The 19,491-nt window shown below is 44.8% G+C and overlaps 1 protein-coding gene across 3 annotated transcripts in view; it reads right to left on the bottom strand.

Annotated features, from left to right (window-relative positions):
* Positions 1-8,502, bottom strand: part of RTN4 (reticulon 4) — a 78,342-nt gene extending 69,840 nt beyond the window's left edge. For 2 of the 3 annotated variants that reach the window (XM_074989507.1, XM_074989508.1), the window contains exon 1: positions 7,938-8,496. In XM_074989507.1, the coding sequence (XP_074845608.1) occupies positions 7,938-8,388 (451 nt within the window). In that variant the 5' untranslated portion in view covers positions 8,389-8,496. Of the gene's footprint in view, positions 1-7,937 lie in introns of all 3 variants that reach the window. The other variant, XM_074989506.1, reaches the window with a different exon arrangement.
* Positions 8,503-19,491: the final 10,989 nt, after the last annotated feature.

Genomic DNA, 19,491 nt, shown 5'->3' with positions numbered 1-19,491 from the left:
GATGGTGGTTGGTCCTGCAGCGGGAGCATGGGACTGGACTCTATGACCTCTTGCATATTCTGTGGTTGTATGAAGTGTAATCTTCAACTTTCCAGGATTTGCAAGGCATTGACAAGGATGTGATGGTGTTAATTATCCAAGTACAATGGAAATTCTAGAAAGCAGCAAACAGAAGACCAGTCCCAGGGTGTTTTAGATTGCTTGCAAACACACACACACACACACACACACACACTCTGGATATCAATTTATTTTCCATCATACTATCGTGAAATATTCAAATAATGCTCAAAGTTTATTATCAGTTTTGTTTTTGTCACCTGAGATTTTACAAAATAAAGGTTTAACTCTCCGATTAAAATTGAACACAAGAATGCCACCCTAAGTATAGTACAGCCACCACAGCATGATGTCCTCGTATTCTGCTTTTTCAACAGCTTTTTTTTTTTTTTTTTTTTTTTTTTTTTTTTTAAACGGCTTGTTATTTGCAGGGGGTGGGGAAGAGCATCCTTCAGACTTGTCAGACACCTACCACCTAACTGTTAAAAAAAATAGCACTCCTGAGTAGAATTCAGAGACAGCAGTCTGTAATAAATCAGAGACTATCGTGTTTTATTCCAACTGTTTCAGGGTGAGGGGGGGAAATGACATGCAGGAAGAAGAGAACTCTTCTTTGGGTGCTATCTATTGTCAGTAGGCCCCCCACATCCTAGAGTAGTGCTATAGCTATTATGTGCTCATGAGGTTTTTATAGAATGCCATATCTGAGGGATAGCCATAAGAGGAAAAAGGGTAGTACAGAATACAATAAAAGAGGTAGACTGTAGGGAAACAAATATGTAAGAATAGGGAAGGAAAAAGACAGATATTTGGAAATAGGACACCAGGACTGACTACAAGCAATCCCTGTGTTTTCCAGATAAGCTAAACCTAAATTCTGTGGCAGAATCCCTAAATTTTATGGCACTTTGACATAGCATAATGAAAATTCTGAAGACTGAGATTTAAAATTATTTAAAGTATGTGACAGTATGATAGCATCTGCATTTGTTTTAACATCCATTCATGTTGCGCCCACATTTTTGTATTTTAGCATGATTCAATCTGTAAGACATAATGAGGATGCCAAAATTCAGAGTTTTAGAATTAGGTTCATATTGCTAGTATAGAATAACATTGTTGGATGTCAAAACAAAAAGCAGTCAGTCAAGTAGCACTTTAAAGGCTAGCAAAATAGTTTATTAGGTGAGCTTTCATGGGACAGACCCCCTTCTTCAGACCATAGCCAGACCAGAACAGACTCTATATTTAAGGCACAGAGAACCAAAAACAGTAAGCAAGGAGGACAAATCAGAAAAAGATAATCAAGGTGAGCAAATCAGAGAGTGAGGGGAGATCAAGAATTAGATTGAGCCATGTATGCAGACGAGCCCCTATAGTGACTCAGAAAGTTCCCAGTTCTGAGTCACTATAGGGGCTCATCTGCATACTTCAAGAATTAGATTGAGCTAAGTATGCAGACGAGCCCCTATAGTGACTCAGAACTGGGAACTTTCTGAGTCACTATAGGGGCTCGTCTGCATACTTGGCTCAATCTAATTCTTGATCTCCCCCCACCCCTCACTCTCTGATTTGCTCACCTTGATTATCTTTTTCTGATTTGTCCTCCTTGCTTACTGTTTTTGGTTCTCTGTGCCTTAAATATAGAGTCTGTTCTGGTCTGGCTATGGTCTGAAGAAGGGGGTCTGTCCCACAAAAGCTCACCTAATAAACTATTTTGCTAGCCTTTAAAGTGCTACTTGACTGCTTTTTGTTTTGATAGTGTATAGACTAGCATGGCTTACTCTCTGTTATTGTTGAATTTGTGTATATTTGTTTATTAATGCATTTACATTGTTTATATTCATGATTCTTGTTCCTAGCTCTGCAAATTATGGAATGAGAGAAATGGGAACTGCGCCTTTAAGAACATGGTGAAAACTCTTGCCCTGAGCTCTTGAAAAGGCTTATCAGCATTCAATGTGCTGCTCTCTGAGAAGACCAGCTTGCTTTGGGTGGACACAGCACACAAGAAGATCTGAAGAAAGGTTACAATTCTAAAAATACACTGAGTTCTCATTCACAAATGGAGCATTGTTTCTGAACTATAACAAATTTGGCAGGTTCATTACAATCCTTTATTGGGACTAAATATTGTGGCTAAGCAGGCTAACAAGCACAGATAAAAGCGGAAGCTCCCATCTTCTAAGAACAAGAGGTAAGGGTTCTTTCTGCATTGACGATGACCTACAAAGGGAAATGCTGTTACATCAGCAGCAGAAGAGAAAAGTCCAGGAGAGTTAAAGAGACTAAAACAAGGCAGTTGGACAGCAGGGAAAACAACCAAATGTCTAGGGAACAGAGAAGCAAGTGCAAGGAGAGAGGTGAAGAGGGACAGGCAACAGAGAACCCATGTGCAGGGGAGTAGAGGGACAGTAGAACAGAATGAATGGGTGGATATGCAATACATTGCTAACTTTTCTAAAAAGAGAATGATGAAACTTAACACATTAAAGTTCATTAAAAATAAAATCAGATAACTTGTTAGAAATTTTTATTGTTTCCATATGGGTGCTATTTGACCTGAGAAGAAGAAAAGTAATCTGAATGAATGCCAGTGCTAGAGGAGATATTCAAATACAACCCTCTTACTCATTTGGGTTCCACCTCCTGAAAATATTCAAACACCCCCATCTTAAGATGTAAGTAAAACACAAACCAAAATGAAGAAGTGGGTTTGTCCCACAAAAGCTCATCACCTAATAAATTATTTTGTTAGTCTTTAAAGTGCTACATGACTGCTTTTTGTTTTGATAGCCATGTTAGTCTGTATTCTATCTCTCCGTCACCAGCCAAAATGATACCGCAACAAAATTTAGAGGCAGGTGGTGGGGGTAGTCATGCCTCATTAAGGTAAGAATCCTTGAAATAGGGACCCTGACAGCATAAAGGTGAAACTGGCATGACAGTTCCACACCTATCATCAAAACCAGCCAAAGCTTCACAAGGGTAAGGGATGGAAAGTAACTGAAGCCCTTCTGTCCAGCTGTTGACAGACTAGCTTCCCTGAAGCAGCCATCAGAGCTCCAAATTGATCTCATCTAACTAAGGCAAACATGAAAAGTGGGTTCCTTCATTGAAAGTGTTGCCCTGAACTCTTCTGAAAGTTTGGTCTACTTCATTTTCCTGTAGTGTCTGGAAAGGGAGGATTACCTGTGCTGGGCTTCTTACTACAGCATTGGTTTTAAACCACACTGTACTCCTGCCAAAAAATAAAGCCATCTTCTGGACAGTAAGCTGTAGTCCTCTGGACAGTAAGGTTTCATTTTTCCAGAACTCCCATGGAAATACAATTTAGATACTCAGCACAAGTAAAATTAGACCTACTAGTAACTATTTTCAAAGTCTTCCACTGCAAAATTTAATACATGCTTTTTACTTAATTAATGGTAAAGGAGAAAGTAATAATACCCTCTCATGCCCACACAGATGGGCAATGACTGTCTGGAGACTTCAGACAAAACAATGCACTCACTGAATAATCATGACCACAGAAGCAGAAGAGAAAAATTAAAGATATCACTGCTGGAACCAGTCATCCTACTGATCAATTTCCTAGTCTAAAAAAAGGGAAACCGAATAGGAAAATAAACCTATTTTCTAAATTTTATATATGTAGAGGAAAACTGCAATGTAGGACATGCTATATTAAATGAGTGAAGAGTATTTCAAAAAACAAATCAAGAAAAAATATTGATAACTTGATTCAGATAAGAAATGGTAGCTGGGAAAGGCATATACATTCAAGATTGTTGCTTTCTTGTCCTACCCTTTAACTTTATACATTTGTCTCTAAAGGTGTTGCTGCTTTTTTCTCTATTGAACATATTAAGCCATGCAGACCAGAACAAATGAATGGAATACAATTCTGTTTTAGAACTGTGTATTTAATAAAGGATTTAAATTGCTTGTTCACAGCAAGGTAGGTAATAATTGCACATTACTTGGAAGAAGGAATATAGATAGGTCACTGTTTAATCATGAAGTACTAGGCTAGGAGTTAAATTGCTTAGCTCCCCTTCTGCTTAGATGCTTGGTGCTATGATCCCTGTTTAACACTTCCTCCTATGTAAATAAATTGTTCTATGAACCCATGCTTGAAGATTGATACATACTGAGATTCCTGATCCTGTAACAATCTCTAAAGCAGAAGTGAATTATAATCTGCAACCTTTGGATTAGTTGTATACAAATAGTAAAGCAGGGCCCAATGAGAGTTACCCAACATGCAGCAGTGTAAGATATTCATTAGTAGTGCCACTTGATTTGTACATGGTTAGTCCGTTCAGCCTTGTATGCTGTTTTATTAAGTTTATGAATGTATTTCAAACATGAGAGGCAACATGTTCTGACAGGCATTTCTATTATAATTCACTGGTTAGCTTTACCTTGGTTACCTAGATAAATATTTAGTAAAAATATGTATTCCTTTGTATTTCATGTATCATTTATTAAATGTCAATTTCATACGTTAGATGTCTTTTCATAGATTAAGCTGCAATAATGTCTAAATAGCCCATAAACCCAGGTAAAGCACCTGAACAAAGGCAGTAGTTAACAGCCCTGGAAGCTGGCTTACATTGGCTCCTTTGCAGCCTGAACATGGCCTTAGGTGTCAGCTATACTGCCTCAGGATACAGACACAAACTTAATGCTGTCAATTTTATATAGACACTAATCTGTGGCCTAAACTGGAGCTAAACTAAACACTTACATTGCGTCCAACATCAGCTATTAGGCTAACTGTTCTAGCCCCAAAAAGTTTAAAAGGATACACGATGGCTATGTCTACACTTGCCCTCAACTTCGAAGGGGGAATGGTAATCAGCTGATGGGAGATTACTGATGAAGAGCTGCAATGCATACACAGCACTTCGGAGTTGCCACGAGGGAGAATTAGCCTAATGAAGTGTCATACTTCGAAGTGCTAGCATGCTATGTAGCCATGGCCACTTCAAGTTTAACATGGCAGCACTCCGAAGTTGCCGTGGGGGAGAATTAGCCTAATGAAGTGCTGCATATGCATTGCAGCACTTTATTACTAATCTCCCATCAGCCTGATTATCATGCCCCCTTTGAAGTTTGAGACAAGCACAGACATAGCCAATATGTTTGAAATGTAAAATATTCTGTCATCTAACAAAAATGGAGTTACTCATGTAGTCCTTACATAAAGCAAATATATACACAATACTTCAAGAGCGAGACAAAGAGTTAAAAATAGTTTCGGATACAAGTACTCAAAACATTTTCCTGCAGTCTATTAGACGACTAAGCCTCGAGCATGAGTGAACTTACTCCTAATGCATGAACGCCCACAACCTAATAAATTTGTGAGTCTCTAAAGTGCTACAGGACTGCTTATTATTTGTGAAGCTACAGACCAAAAGGGTCACCCCTCTGAGATTAATTTAAACTAATTTTATCAATAAATTCTGCCTCTTCTAATTCATGTCAACCTGAACTCTCTGAAAATACCACCCAGGTCATCATCCCTACTCTAAAAAGAGGATATGATTCATGAAGTGCTCTGCTCCCTGTGTTGCTCTGCTCCCTGTGTTTCTCAGTCTCTGAAAAAACAACAGATCCAGGAATTCTGATCTCTCTCTCAAATCCTCCACCCATGCTTCTGAAGGACCCACACAAACAGAAAAACTAGGTGGAAACAAACCAGCATATGTCTACACACAATGCTGTCAAATATATAAATTAAACAAACACAAAAATGTATACACCGCAAGTTTCCTTCAGTTATATTTGGTGCCAAATGTAACAACTCTAGGTGACAATATTTTCAGGTAAGTGTGATTTTAAGGTAGCATCCTTTTAACAAACTTCAAAAAGATGCATCACTTAGATAAAACGGTGGGAGTACTCAGTTGGGTGGGAGTACTCAGTACACTTCCTTAAACAAGTGTTTCTATGTATTACTTCATTTTTCTATCACTGCCTTACTTATGTATTGTACATGGGTTAAGGACAACATGACTATGAAGCATGTTGATTTCTTTACTTTTAAAGTCACACTACTTTGGCTATGATCTAGTCACGTTTCAAAACTAAAGATGATGTGGTAAAATACAATGGCAATGCAAGGAGCATCTCAGAGTAGGCAGAGCTATACTGGTCAGTACTTTGGAATGGGTATTTCCAAAAGAAGCCTCAATATTACAGCAATGCAGATGGCGGCTTATAAGTGGTACTTAGCTGTGAGCACTAAACCAATACCCTATACAATGTAAGAAGCACTCTGCTGTTGGAGATACAGTCTCCACAATGAAACACAATGAAGACCACACCTTTTGTAGTCTCTAAATGCATTGTACTAGAAGAAAGGGATGGTCTATCTCCACACCTGTAACATGTTTATCTGTCATTAGGATTACATTAGTTTCCTTTTTGGGGGGAGAAAAATGAAACATTTTCATGTTACTAGTTTTTAGCAAAAAAGCTGCAGAATTTACAGTTAAGAAGCTACGTACACACAAAAATGTGTATTTTATTTGAAAGGGTATGTGACAAGAAAGTTACCTATTGCCATTTGCCTGACTACATCCCAGTAAGACTGACTTTAAACAGGAGGAAAGTTCACTGCCCCTCCTCCACTTCCCCATCCAACACCAACCAGTAAAAATTGATGTACATCACACACTGTTGAGGCAGGATACTGAGTGATCCTAACACTGTAATATGATTACACTACATACAGGACTATCAAATCAACATGTCACTGTATCAGCTGAAAACGCCACAAACCAGTTTTACAGCAAATTCAAAACCAAAAATATCCCAGAGGAAGAACACATGAGGCAACCGGGGGGCGGGGGGCACACAGGTAAACAACTGGGTCACAATTAGCTTTTGAACTTAGAATCCACCAGCTCCAGACTACTCAGCTCTGTCGTCCATTTTAACAGCGTCCCTCCTGCTCTGGGTACCTAATGGGCCCTAGGTGGCTCTTGGCGTCAGCCCCTCTTTTCAGAGAATGACCTCCCCGCGCTCTGTCCCTAGCTCAGAACACGGGGGAGGAGGTTCTCCCGGCAGACAATGCCCAGACGCCGCACAAGCTCTGGCGAAGTTCTGCACACTGCAGCTATGACAGCAGCCCCACCACGCCTGCGGACATTGGGCGGCGGCAGGAAGCTGCTCCCTTGTTCCTCGGCTGGGCACCGGGGAAGGAGGCGCTGCGCTCAGCTGTCTCCGCCCAGCGTGCGCGGCGGGGTCCAGGAGGTGGGGCGCTGGGGGACAATGGACGGGTGGGACGCGCCGGCAGGCAGACAGCGAGAAGAGACTCGCAGACAGGAGTGTGCGCGCAGCGCATAGGGGGCGGGGGGCAGCAGCAGCAGCCAGCGCGTTTCCGCCGCCACCCCCCATTTAATAGCGTGTTATCAGGAGACGCTCGGGGGGGAACCTGCCTCGAACCAGCAACTCCCATGCCGGGGCAGGCGGGCGGAGGGAGCCGAACCAGCCGGGGACCGCAGAAGGCGGCGCGGGCAGCAGCAGAGGGAAAGAGATGCGGGGGGGGGGGTTGCGGAAGGCGGCGGGACACGGATAGGCGTATATGGCTCTGGATCCCAGCCGCTGCGGGCAGCATCTCCCGATACGCACACCACACGCCGTCCCGTCCAGTCCCAGCCCAGCCCAGCCCACGACCCAGCGAAGCCGCCTGCTCCTCATTGCTACAGCGGAAGCAGCCCGGCCGGCGTTGCCAGGGAAGTCGGTGGGGGCAGGCGCCTCTTCTTCCCCCGTCACAGCCCCCGCGGCCAGGCCAGCCACGCCCCCTGGCGCAGCTACTCCCCGCCCCGCGGAGCAGGAACAGGGCGAAGGGCGACACTTACCAGCACAGCCCGAAGACGAGCCCCGTCTCCGGGGGGCGGCGGCGGGGGGCTGGGGGCTCCCAGCGGAGGGCTCCGGTTTTGGAGGCAGAGGGGCGGGGGGCTCGGGCTCCTGCGGCGGAGACGGGCTGAAGGAGGAGGAGGAGGAGGAGGAGACGGCGGGGGGGCTCCGGTCCGCTGGCGGCTGGGGTAACTCGGGAGCTATAGGGCGGGGAGGCTCCCCGGAGCCGCCGAGGTCCTGCAGCGGGGTGGGGACCGCGGCCATGGCCGGCAGCTTCCTCTCCATCACCTCCTGCTGCTCGTCGAAGTCCTCATCCTCCTCTTCCTCCTCCTCTTCCCCCTCCGCGTCTTCCTCCTCCTCGGGGTCCTGCACGAACTGATAGTGGAAGCGGGGCTGCGGGGGCCGGGCCGGGCCGGAGGAGGAGACCAGCGGGGACTGCTCCGGCTCGTCCATGGTGCTAGGGTGGCAGGAACAATGAGCGAGCGGGGCTCTCTCCGCCGGCTGCTCTCACGGGCGGGGGGTTGCGCAGCTGCCGCGGTACGGAGCCTCCACGCCCTGTTGAGTCAGACGGGGAAGGGGTGGAGAGGGGAGGCAGGGCTATTCCCTCCTCCCTCCCGCGAGACACGAGAAGGACAACCCGGCCAGCCAATGGGAAGTGAAGATAAAGGCGGGACTCAGACGAAGAACCAATAAGAGAAGCTACAGCCGCAGCTGCCTTATGAATATTCAAGAGGGGCTGGGGGCTGAGGCGGGATGTGGAAGTCGGGTGAAGTTCGGGCAGAAAACGCGGGTGGGGCCCGTCCCGATGGGGTGGGGGGGGAGGCCTGAGGGGCTGCGTATGTGCAGGGGTCGCGGGCGTGGCCGGGGGGCCGTGCGCCCCTGAAGGTTGGGGTGTGGGGGGGGGCGCTTTGTGTCTGCGGGGAGAGGAGCCGGTTCTGTATGACTGCGGCGAGGGGTGGGGTTCCGTGGTGCAGCCGGGCGGGGCTGCGCGGGGATAGGGGAACGGGAGAAAGGATGGCTCCGTTTCAGGGTGGAGCTGCGAGGAGGAACGGCTCCAGCCTGCGGCGCGCAGACATGTTTGGGCAAAAAACTTTTTTTGCGGATGGGGGGGGGGGGCGGAGGGATGAAACTAGTACCAGCGGCAGCGCCCCTCCACCCCACCCCAGGGCCCGCCTTGTCACACTGACAGGCTGCTGCGGTGGAGATGAAGTAGCGAATCCCGTCTCTGGCTGCACGGTGGCTATACACAGTAGCTTTCCAGCCTGCGCAAGGCTTTATAAATGGTGGGATGAGTCACCTCCCTGTGAATGACACAGCTAAAAACTTAAACTCTGAGAAGGAACTTGGAAGAACGCCAGCTAATTTATCAATTGTTTTGGGCGCAGTTTAATGATTCGACATTTTCCAGTGCCAATTTCTAATAGTCAGAGCCAGGCCAAGCTTAGAGGCATTAAATGAAAGGGCATGGGGGTAGGGGGCATTTTTATTAATTTAGGACCTGACTCTGATATTGTGCATCTGTTGCCAAATGCACCCTCAACTTTCCTTGTCTTCAGGTGAATTGAAGGTGCTCAGTACACCTTGGCTGGGGATCATGACCTTGCTGGATTAGTCCCTTGGTGGACAAGAACAATCAGTCAGATATACTTCTCCGAATCATAAAATGAGCAAGTCAGTATTAAAGAACAGCTAGGGATACCATTATCTGAACTAAGGCTTTTTATACAGCACTTACCCACACACCTCTCACAAAACTATAGGGACACCACCGCTGAAATACTGCTGCTGGACTGGAATGAAAGGTGGTGATCAGTCAGCATGCCACTCAGTAGCAGAAGTTGTGCAGGGAGTGCAAAAGGGGTGAAATTTCAGGCAAAAATAGAGTTAAAATGCACAATATGCACAAAAATGCCTTTAGTGTTCCCTGCCAATATAGAAAAGACAAGTTATTATTCCAAATACCCATGTTTTGACTTTCATAAGCAAAGCATCCCAAGTTGCTTTTGAAAGCATTGATGAGTACTGCAGGTTGAACCTCTCTAGTCTAGCACCATCAGGACCTGACCAGTGCTGAACAAGAGAATTTGCTGGCCCACAGTAGGTCAATATTGTCTAGCAATATCACCAACACTCCCACTGATTAGAGGGCTCTTAAAAGGTGTTTATGGGTAAATCAGAGCTGTGTAACAACACAGAATGCTGAAAGTCAGGGCTGGTGGCTGTAAACAAACTTTATGGGACCATGGGAAAGTTGGGTACACCCATGATAAGTGGTATATGGCTAACTAAAATCATGCCAGGTTATAGATGTTGCCAGACTAGAGTGCTGGACTTGAGAGGTTCAACCTGTAGTAGCAGAGTGGCTGTAGCCTTCTCTAGGTGTGCAAGTTGTAGTGGTTAAACAAATTGTTTTTAAACCAATTTCTAAACAATTTAAACTGAAATAAGAGTGGTTTAAACAGAAATAAGTGTGTCTACAGAAACCTTCACAATAGTGTAACTAAATGATATGTGACTTCCATCTACACAGTTGGCATGGTTAGGACAAAAGGGAGTGCTGTGTCATACTTCTTTTCCTCTCTACCTGCATAGTCCTTTACTCTTGCATACTGTGTATATTTCTGATTCATAGACATACACATTCCCTGATATATGAGTTTGAATGTCTCTATAAATTGACCTTTAAAGTGAAAAGCAAACTGCAAATTCACCCAGCCATGACAGTGACAAAGGAAGGGTGCAAATGGCAAATTCTCTCCATATACAGCAGTAAAATACAACGCATCAAACACCTTGTCTACCTTTAGGGCCCAATTCTACCACCATTACTTACATTGAATTCTATTAGCTCATATGAACAGTCCCATTAAGTTCAATGGAGACATATATGTGAGCTGTGGGATTACTTGCATGAGAAAGTATTACTTCACCTAAGGAAGGATTGCATAATTGTATTAATAGTACCCAAACTGAACTGAGATCACGCTGTCACATGGGCCTTAGCCATGAAATTATGATTTTCTAAATAATTACTGATATGGGCTGAATTCAGACCAGTGATGTGAAAGTAAAAGGCCCCTAACCTGACTATTTTTAATTCCATAAACCATTTATCTATCCATCTTTATGCCTTTCTGTATGATGTCTGATTTCATTTGAACAGCTGTACTTTATACCCAAGCTTGAAGCTATTCTTGTGTGGAATTCAACCTGGAGCACACTCATTTATTCAGTTTCCTGAAATTTTGAATGTGTGTGAGAAAACAGTTTTAAGTTGGTTTCAAGAATACAGTGAAGGTGACAAATATCACTTACAAATTTTACAGTTGCACAGTATGTGAATAACCACCTCAGACAATGTGCAAGGGTTGGGAGAGGTGATTGAACTCACATTTTTTTCTCCTGTAGACAAACCATTCATGGGCAGCTTTAGTTAGCCTTTGTATAGTATGAGCAAAGTAGTTTCAATAGATTACAGGTAGCAACAGAACATGGAGCAGACTTTCTCCTCTAGAGTGAATGGGTCAAGTCATAGAATCATAGGGTTGGAAGGGACCTCAGGAGGTCATCTAGTTCAGCCCCCTACTTCAAGCAGGATCAACCCAAACTAAGTCATCCCAGACATTGTCAAGCCAGGACTTAAAAACCTCTAGGGATGGAGAATCCAGCATCTCTATTGGCAATGCATTCCAGTGCTTCACCACCCTCCTGGTGAAGTATTTTTTCCTCATATCCAAACTACTCCTCTCCTGTAACTTCAGACCATTGCTCCTTGTTCTGCCATCTGTCACCACAATTCTAACCTTTATTACACCAATTTAGCCGCATTGAAGTTAATGGATTGTACATAAGGAAGGCAAAAGTGGACCCAGTGGACCAAAAATCAGGAGAACTGCACCGTTTTACTTACATTGAATTTAGTTCAATGTCATAACTTTAAGTTTTGAATCTTACACTAAGTTAGTTATCCCTGAATTCTACTTCTAACCAAGTACACATTGTAGAGATAGTATTATTGAGGAGAATGGGCCGGGTGTCCTCAAAGTCAACTGAATTACACCAGGGTTGAATTTGAGCAATTTTTTCAAAAATTTATTTGTGGACAGCAAATGTTCATTTAGCACATCTTAAATTTAAGAGCTCTGAATTATTATAACAATTATTGTAGATATTTTTTCAAGACAATTTTTAAGAACTTACTTAGTCCACTATCTTTTCCTATTTAATGCCTCCCATATCGCCATGCTTCTTCCAATAAGCATTCCTACATTCCAGCTTGCAGAAATCTCAGTTTAATCTGCTTACTCACTTTAGCAGCTCTCATCCATCTATAGTAGTCAGTTAAGGCTACTTCATGTCACTTGTGGAGAAGGTCCTAATCCTCTGAGGCACACTTGATATGGACATCAGTTCACATAAGCATAGCTATTAGATAAGCTTAAGAAGTCAGCCGTCCCATCCTGACACCCTGGGTTTGAAACTGGAGTTTCCTTAACCGTGGGGGAGCTGCCTATGGAGGCTAGTGAAATCCACCTGCCCTGGCATGACATATTTAAGGTGGTTTCATGGATGGCAGGTGAAGGCACTGCTAGGGAAGACAAGCCCCAGCCCTATCCCTCCCATCCCTGAGGCCTCACCCTTACCACCGCCAGTGCACTGCCCCTTCCAATTTCTTCCCTTCTGCCCCCCAAGACACACCTGATCCTAGCCATTCTCAGTGGCCAAAGAGCCAGGCTGCTGTGCCACAGCTCCAGCCCTCCCCCTGTGCCACAACCTCAGGCCCCACCCTTCCCTGGCTAGGGCAGCACAAGCCTTGCCCAGCCATCGTGATTTGAGCCCTTTCCTGACAGCCATGGCCCCAGCCCTCCCTGGCAGCTGAGGAGCTGGGCTGCTGCACCACAGCCCCAGACCTTCCCACCTGCACCATGGCCAGAGCCCTCCCCACCGGCTGGGGAACTGGGCTGTTGGCACCACAGCCCCAGCTTTTCCTGGCAGCCATGGAGCCAGGCTTTGGCATCACACTCTCAGCCTTGAGCTGGGAAGTGTAGGTAATTTTGGAAAGTCAGTGTCTTCCCTTGCTTACATTACCCACTGCCCCCGCTGGTCTTTATTTGCCTTGATGGCTTCGCCATAGGGCCAGCGTGGCATTTAATAGCAGTAGCCATAACACCAGCTATCCCACCATGCCCTACTGGCAGACACCACCAGTTAGTTTGCAATTGCTTATTGAGTAGTCATTGCTGTTCAACATCTACAGGACATTTCCCTAACTTGCGGCAAGCCACAAGAAGAGAAGTAAGTATGCTCTCTACCATGGAAAAGAAGATGCTGAGATGGTCAAATGATTGGACAATCTATGATAAGAAACAAGTAAAAGTGGGAGGACCAATGCTGGTTGCCTCTATTGAAGAGAATTTGAGGGAGTGTAAGCTATACATTAGTATGGACCTGTCCACCGGAGACCTGAAAGTTATATTGGTAGGATGGCCATCACAACGATACTAGGTGGAAGATGATGAGAGAACCCAAAGATTCAGTATAGAGACCAATTTGTATGACAGCCGGATGTACTATCATACATTTTGGAAGAAGGCTGTAAATGTCACAAACCCCCTGAATGGGGAAGTGATAAGAAAGAAGACAATAATGACTTAATCCACTGAATATTTTTATTTTACAGAAAGGCAACCATAAATAATAGATTAAAGGCTACATAGAGCATAGATCCAACAGGAGTTTGGAGACCCTTATGGATACACTGTTTCTGATCTAAAATTCTTTCCAAAGATAGACAATCTCCCAACACGCTGGATGGTTGAATATATTCTTCTCAGTCCCTGGTTTTTCCATTGCCTTTGAAAGTTCAGGCAACAGCAGTTGATCAATAGCAGCTGGATGAGCATTATTCCTCTGACTCATGTTGTGTCCAGATGCTGAGACCACAACATCTAGATTTCAAGGATCCAATAATCCTGCCCATTCATACCGCTACCACTGTCGCATTCAAACCCCTCCTAAAATCTCATTTTTGCCTCAAAAAGTCAACAACAAGAAATAGAAATATATGCACAAATGCTATCAATCATACATGTAACCATCTCTTCCTGCACCCAAACCAGTTTAGATAGCTAACTGCTAACATTTTCACCTTCAATTTACTGTTTTAAATATTTTCTCTGTAATACGTTTACCTCAAAAACGTGTTTACTTATACAGAGCAGCATGGCAACCTGAAGCTGCAAGCAACTGCACTGTTCATATCTCTGGAGAGAAAGCCAAGCAGAGACATTGTTTAAAATGACAATCTGGCTCATTGGTGGTAAGTGGCGAAGCAGCCTGGAAAATCCTCAGTAAGGAGGGAGAGCTATATGAGTCTCTGCCCTAGAGAGGTGATGGCTGAGGAGCTGGGTATATAGAATGAGTGTTATCAACGGACCACAAAGGGGGAATTCAAATGTGAAACTGAGAACTACTAACTGTGGCAGATAACCTATGATTTAAATCACTTCTGTACCATATAAAAGGAGGATAGCTGATGTGATGCCAAGTTTTTAAAAAGGCTATAGAGGTGAATCTGACATTTACAGAACCATAAACATAACTTCAGATGGACAAACTGAGGTGAAAGATCAGTGATCTGCAAGTTCTCCTTCTAATGAGTGCATGGAGGATTTGAATCACAGCCTAACAAACGATGTTTAATTTTTAAAAAAGAATTCGTATAGTATTTCTCTTTTTTATTCAAATCTTATCTTTAAGGACAAAATTCTTCTCTTAGATTATGTCTAGATTACAGCAATTTGTCGAGAGAACGTTTTGTCAGAAGACATCTTCTGACAAAACTTCTGTCGAGATCGCGTCCAGACAGCAAAGCGGATTGCTCTTTTGATGGGCTCTGTTGAGAGAGAGTCTCTCGACAAAACAGCCACCTGGAATTACAGCTGACAGGGTCACAAGGTCATCATTTCCTCCGAGAGCCCCAGCAAGACGTGCCCTTAAGGGGTACCCACCCTGCAGACACACGTGCCCTGCCCATGCTGAGGCATGCCTCCCTCCACAAGAGACAGCACAGCTACTAGACAAGGGCTTCAATGGTTCCTGGGAGACACAGCTCTTTTCAGCAAGCCACAGTGCCAGAGCAGCCCCTGGGTTTGCACTGGCCCCACACACAGGTGCTTCAGCACCTGCGGCACCTTCTGACAGCCTTTCTTCTCTTCCTCATGGAGGGCAACCCCACACCACCTTCAAGGACATCACCATTGCTGCCAGATGGCCACACCAGGACCTGCTCCTCCCAGAGTGCACAGGTGGATCTGGAGGCAATGCACCAGTTCTGACTGGTGGGACCCAGCTGCTCATGGGACACTGGGATGACCATCAGTGGCTCCAGAACTTCTGCATGCAGAAGACCACCTTCCTAGAACTCTGTGTCTAGCTCACCTCCATCCTATGGAGGCAACACACCTGGCTGTGGCCCACCATCCCCATTGAGAAGTGGGTTGCAGTTGCCCTGTGGAAGCTCACCACACCAGACAGATACTGCTTGGTGGGAAACCAGTATGATGTGAGAAAGTCCACAGTCGGGGTCCTCCTCATGGAGGTAAGATGCTCTCAGGCTGCAGTCCCTGCATGGAGATGTGGGGTGGATGGATGTGCTGACAAAGGGAGACCCTGAGGAAGTAGAGTCAGGGAGTGAGGGGTGGGCTAGGGGCAACAGGGGAAGCCCCATCCCGAGGCAACCATGCCATCCCACCCCTGTACAGCCCTGCTGCCAGAGGGGTGGCCTTACAGGGGAGCATCCCGGAGAACTCGGTGCTGCAGTCAACCACCATGGACACTTCACTGTTACTTACATTGGGTGGGTGTACAGGGCACACAGTTGTGTTCCGCAACTCCAGCCTGTGCTGGGAGGATGGAGGAGGGCACATTTGTCCTCCATCGTGAGCTGGTAGTCAGGGACATGCAGATGCTACTTTGCATTATGGGGGATGAAGCCTACCCCCTCATGGCGTGGTTGATGAAGCCCTAAATCAGCCAGCTGGACCCCAACTGAGAACTCTTCAATGGTTGGCTCAACTGGGCCAGGATACAGGTTGAGTGTGCCTTTGGCCATCTCAAGGCACGCTTCAAGTGCCTACTCACCCACCTCGACATGGGGGAGCACAATGTCCCCCAAGTTGAGGCTGCTTGTTGTGCCCTGCACAACATAGTGGAGGGGAAAAGAGAAGCCTTCCTCCCAGGGTTGGGGGCAGCCTCTGGCCACAACTATGACCAACTGGGTGCAGCTCCCATCCACCAGGCCCATGAGGACACGGTGCAGCCCTGGGAGGTCCTAAGTAAGAGCTTCTCCTACCACCCCCAGTAAACCTCCCCCAGGGCCCTCCCAACGTGGCCAACAGTCCTACTCCATCTTCCCCATGACCCCTCCCATCACCCACTCCCTCCTCCCCAACCCCTGCCCAATGAAGATGGACGCACATGTGGTGAACAAAGAACATTTTACTGAACCAAATAAAAACGTTGAACAGAACTGGTGTGATTACAAACTATTTACAATAAAATGAAGTGCAAAACTTTTGAACTATGTACATTGAGGAGGGCTTGGGGGGGCATCAAAACTTGGATGAGGGGTGAGACGGGGCAGGGGCCTCAAAATGTGGCAGGGGTGGTGGGCCAAAAACCTGAAGTGGAGCGGGACCTGAGTGGCATCAGCCTCAGGATACCCTCCTGCCATGAAGTCAGGGCCACCGTTAGGACTGGGTTGGAGCTGAGTTGGAGCCAGGGGGAGTTATGGAGGTGGTGAGGCCGAGGCAGGGCTTGGGTGGACAGAGGGAGCAGGAGGGGGCATGTCCCTCAGCCATTGGAGCAAGTTCAGGATGCCCTGTGGGATAGTCAGCAGGGGCAGGGCAGTGGCAGCAACAGAAGCCATGGGTGGGTGGGCCACAATGTCCTGTCAGATGCCAGTGGTGGTGTCAAAGTGGGATATTAGCTGGTCCCAGGCCCATGACTGCCACTCCCTGTTGTCCCGTCAGAGAGCTCACCTTGATAATAATTTTTCTGATTGTCAACCTTGATTACTATTTTTGGTTCTCTGTGCCTTAAATATTGAGTCTGTTCTGGTATGGCTGTGGTCTGCAGACATGGGTCTGTCCCACGAAAGCTCATCACCTAATAAATGATTTTGTTAGTCTTTAAAGTGCTACTGGACTGCTTTTTCTGTTTTCACATCATTCCAGTCATGAAGAGGCTGACATTTTATATTTTTTCCAACCTACTCTTTCAATCCCTAAAAAACACTATTCTGAGAACCATACCTTGCAGACTGCTTATGTAATCTATTCTCCAAAAAATAACAAGATTAGAGGACATAGGCCTTCTGCTATATAGTTTGTTCTAACTACTCTGGATCAATATACTAAAATAAGGAGAGATTTTAAAAAGCAGGCTATTTGGCTACATCTACACAGCCATCTTATTTTGAGATAACAGCTGTTATTTTGAAATAACTTTGCTGTCATCTACACTATGCACACGCTATTTTGAAATAAATTCTTATTAGGGGGTGAGTTATTTCAAAATTGGTAAACCTCCTTTCACAAGGAATAGCACCTGTTCAAAATAGCTATTTTGGAAAATCTTATTTCAAAATAGGGCTGCTGTGTAGGCGTAGTCTTGCTGAGCTTTAAAAAGGCAGCATTCTGTTAGAAGGATGACCCTTGTCGTTTTTATTCTCTTGGAAAGGTAGGCTCAGCTTCTACCTTTCCCAAATTTAACTAAACAGGATCAGCTACCACATTATCTCTAAATATAAGAAAATTAAATTATTCAACCACTTTAATCTTTTAGGGATCATTTTCCTTGAGATCTGTTTCATATCCTTACTTTTTAGGATAGAGCTTGTCATTAGAGTCACATGATATTAATATAAAATTAATGTTAAACAAGTGCAAGCAATCCCATCAATGGAATTGCTATTGTAGGTACAATAGAGTAGCAATGCAGCAAACATTTTTAGCATAATAAAGGAAGGTGTAGCTTTTTATTTTACAATACCTTTATAAAACAGAGAGAACCCAACAGTGTTTTTATTTTAGTAACGAGCTGTTCAAGTAATGGTATTTATAGAATGAGGTTGTGTATTCAAGCTCTTCAGATACAAAAGTGTTGAAACATATCACTCAGGCTCAAAGTAGATAAACAGTGTGTTGGTTTCTTAGTCAGGTATTTCTAGTGCTGATATAATAGTCCAGGGCCTCTGACAGGGGTAGGCAAAGGGGGCAGTTGCCCCAAGGCCAAGCAAAGGGCCCCGTACTCCAAGCTGCCCCTGTGGAGCAGTGGTGTCTGGAGCCTGGGGCCCTTTAAATTGCCAGCAGAGACCCATGCAGCACAGTCCAGGCAGCACTGAGTGCTACCTGGGAGAGGTGCAATGTAGTCTGGTCAGCACTGATGGCAGGCCAAGCCCCACTCTCATAGCGCTGGGTCTGGCCAATTGAGTCACAAGCCCTGCGATAGTCATATTCACTAATGCAAGCCACATACAGCAAACTTGGCTCCCTGACAAAAAGGACTATTCTAAAGCCTTATTCCTGTATTACTCTTTACAAAAATTTTTAAAAAAATGAGGAATAAGGATGGAGGTGTTTGTGCACACGTATGTCAGTGTGAAAAGACAATATGTGTCATGTTTTAAGTAACACATTGTGGACCCAACTGAGAAAGCACTACAGAGGAATGGGGTGCTTTAGCAGAAAATCCAAGGTATAATAGCACATTCAGTTGATACATTGATGGAATTCTTCAGTAATACAGACTTCCACATTTTGCATTTAGAGTACAGTATGTTGATCTAATAATAATATAAAAGTGATGAAAATTTGTAACTATTGTATCAGATCCACAATTGAATTAGTTGGCACAGCCCTGCACAGTGGGAGATCTGGCTCAATAAGATCACTATATTAAAGCGTATTTCAATATCTCATTTTCTACACAGAAAGGGCTCAACACCACTTTTGTCATTAGCTCATTAGTCCAATAGATGGGGTTTAATAACTTAAGGCTAAATTTACACTGGCTGTAAATACATGCAATTTCACTGATAACACCAAGGCTGAATTTGACATTGCATGTTAAAGGCAACTGGGTGAAGAATTTAGAGAATTGTTAATACATTGGGCCAACTTTAGACCTGGCATAAGCAGGTACAATTAAACTAAACTCAGTGGAATTTTTCCCACTTACACAAGATCTGAATTTGGCCCATTGTCTCTAAATTAAAGTTTCTTTCAAATGAAATTAATTAAAACCTTTGCCTTTTTTCTAACCCTAGAAAACTTTAGACACATTGACATCTAGTCAGAGATGGGGGTAATGTCTATGACGGACAACTATGACTATGACTGTTTTAATGCACTGTCACACAAGCAGTATGATACAAAGGCACACAGGATTTCAGAATAGGTTGTGGGGAGCAGCAATTTTGTGAAGGCACAGCGATCAGGGTGAAAGTTTGAAAACTAGTTTGTTTTGTTGTAGCTCGAAAAGTGGTGCTACATC

This window comes from Carettochelys insculpta, chromosome 3 (assembly GCF_033958435.1).
Source record: "Carettochelys insculpta isolate YL-2023 chromosome 3, ASM3395843v1, whole genome shotgun sequence".
Lineage (NCBI taxonomy): Eukaryota > Metazoa > Chordata > Testudines > Carettochelyidae > Carettochelys > Carettochelys insculpta.
This window is presented reverse-complemented; position numbering and strand designations above follow the sequence as displayed.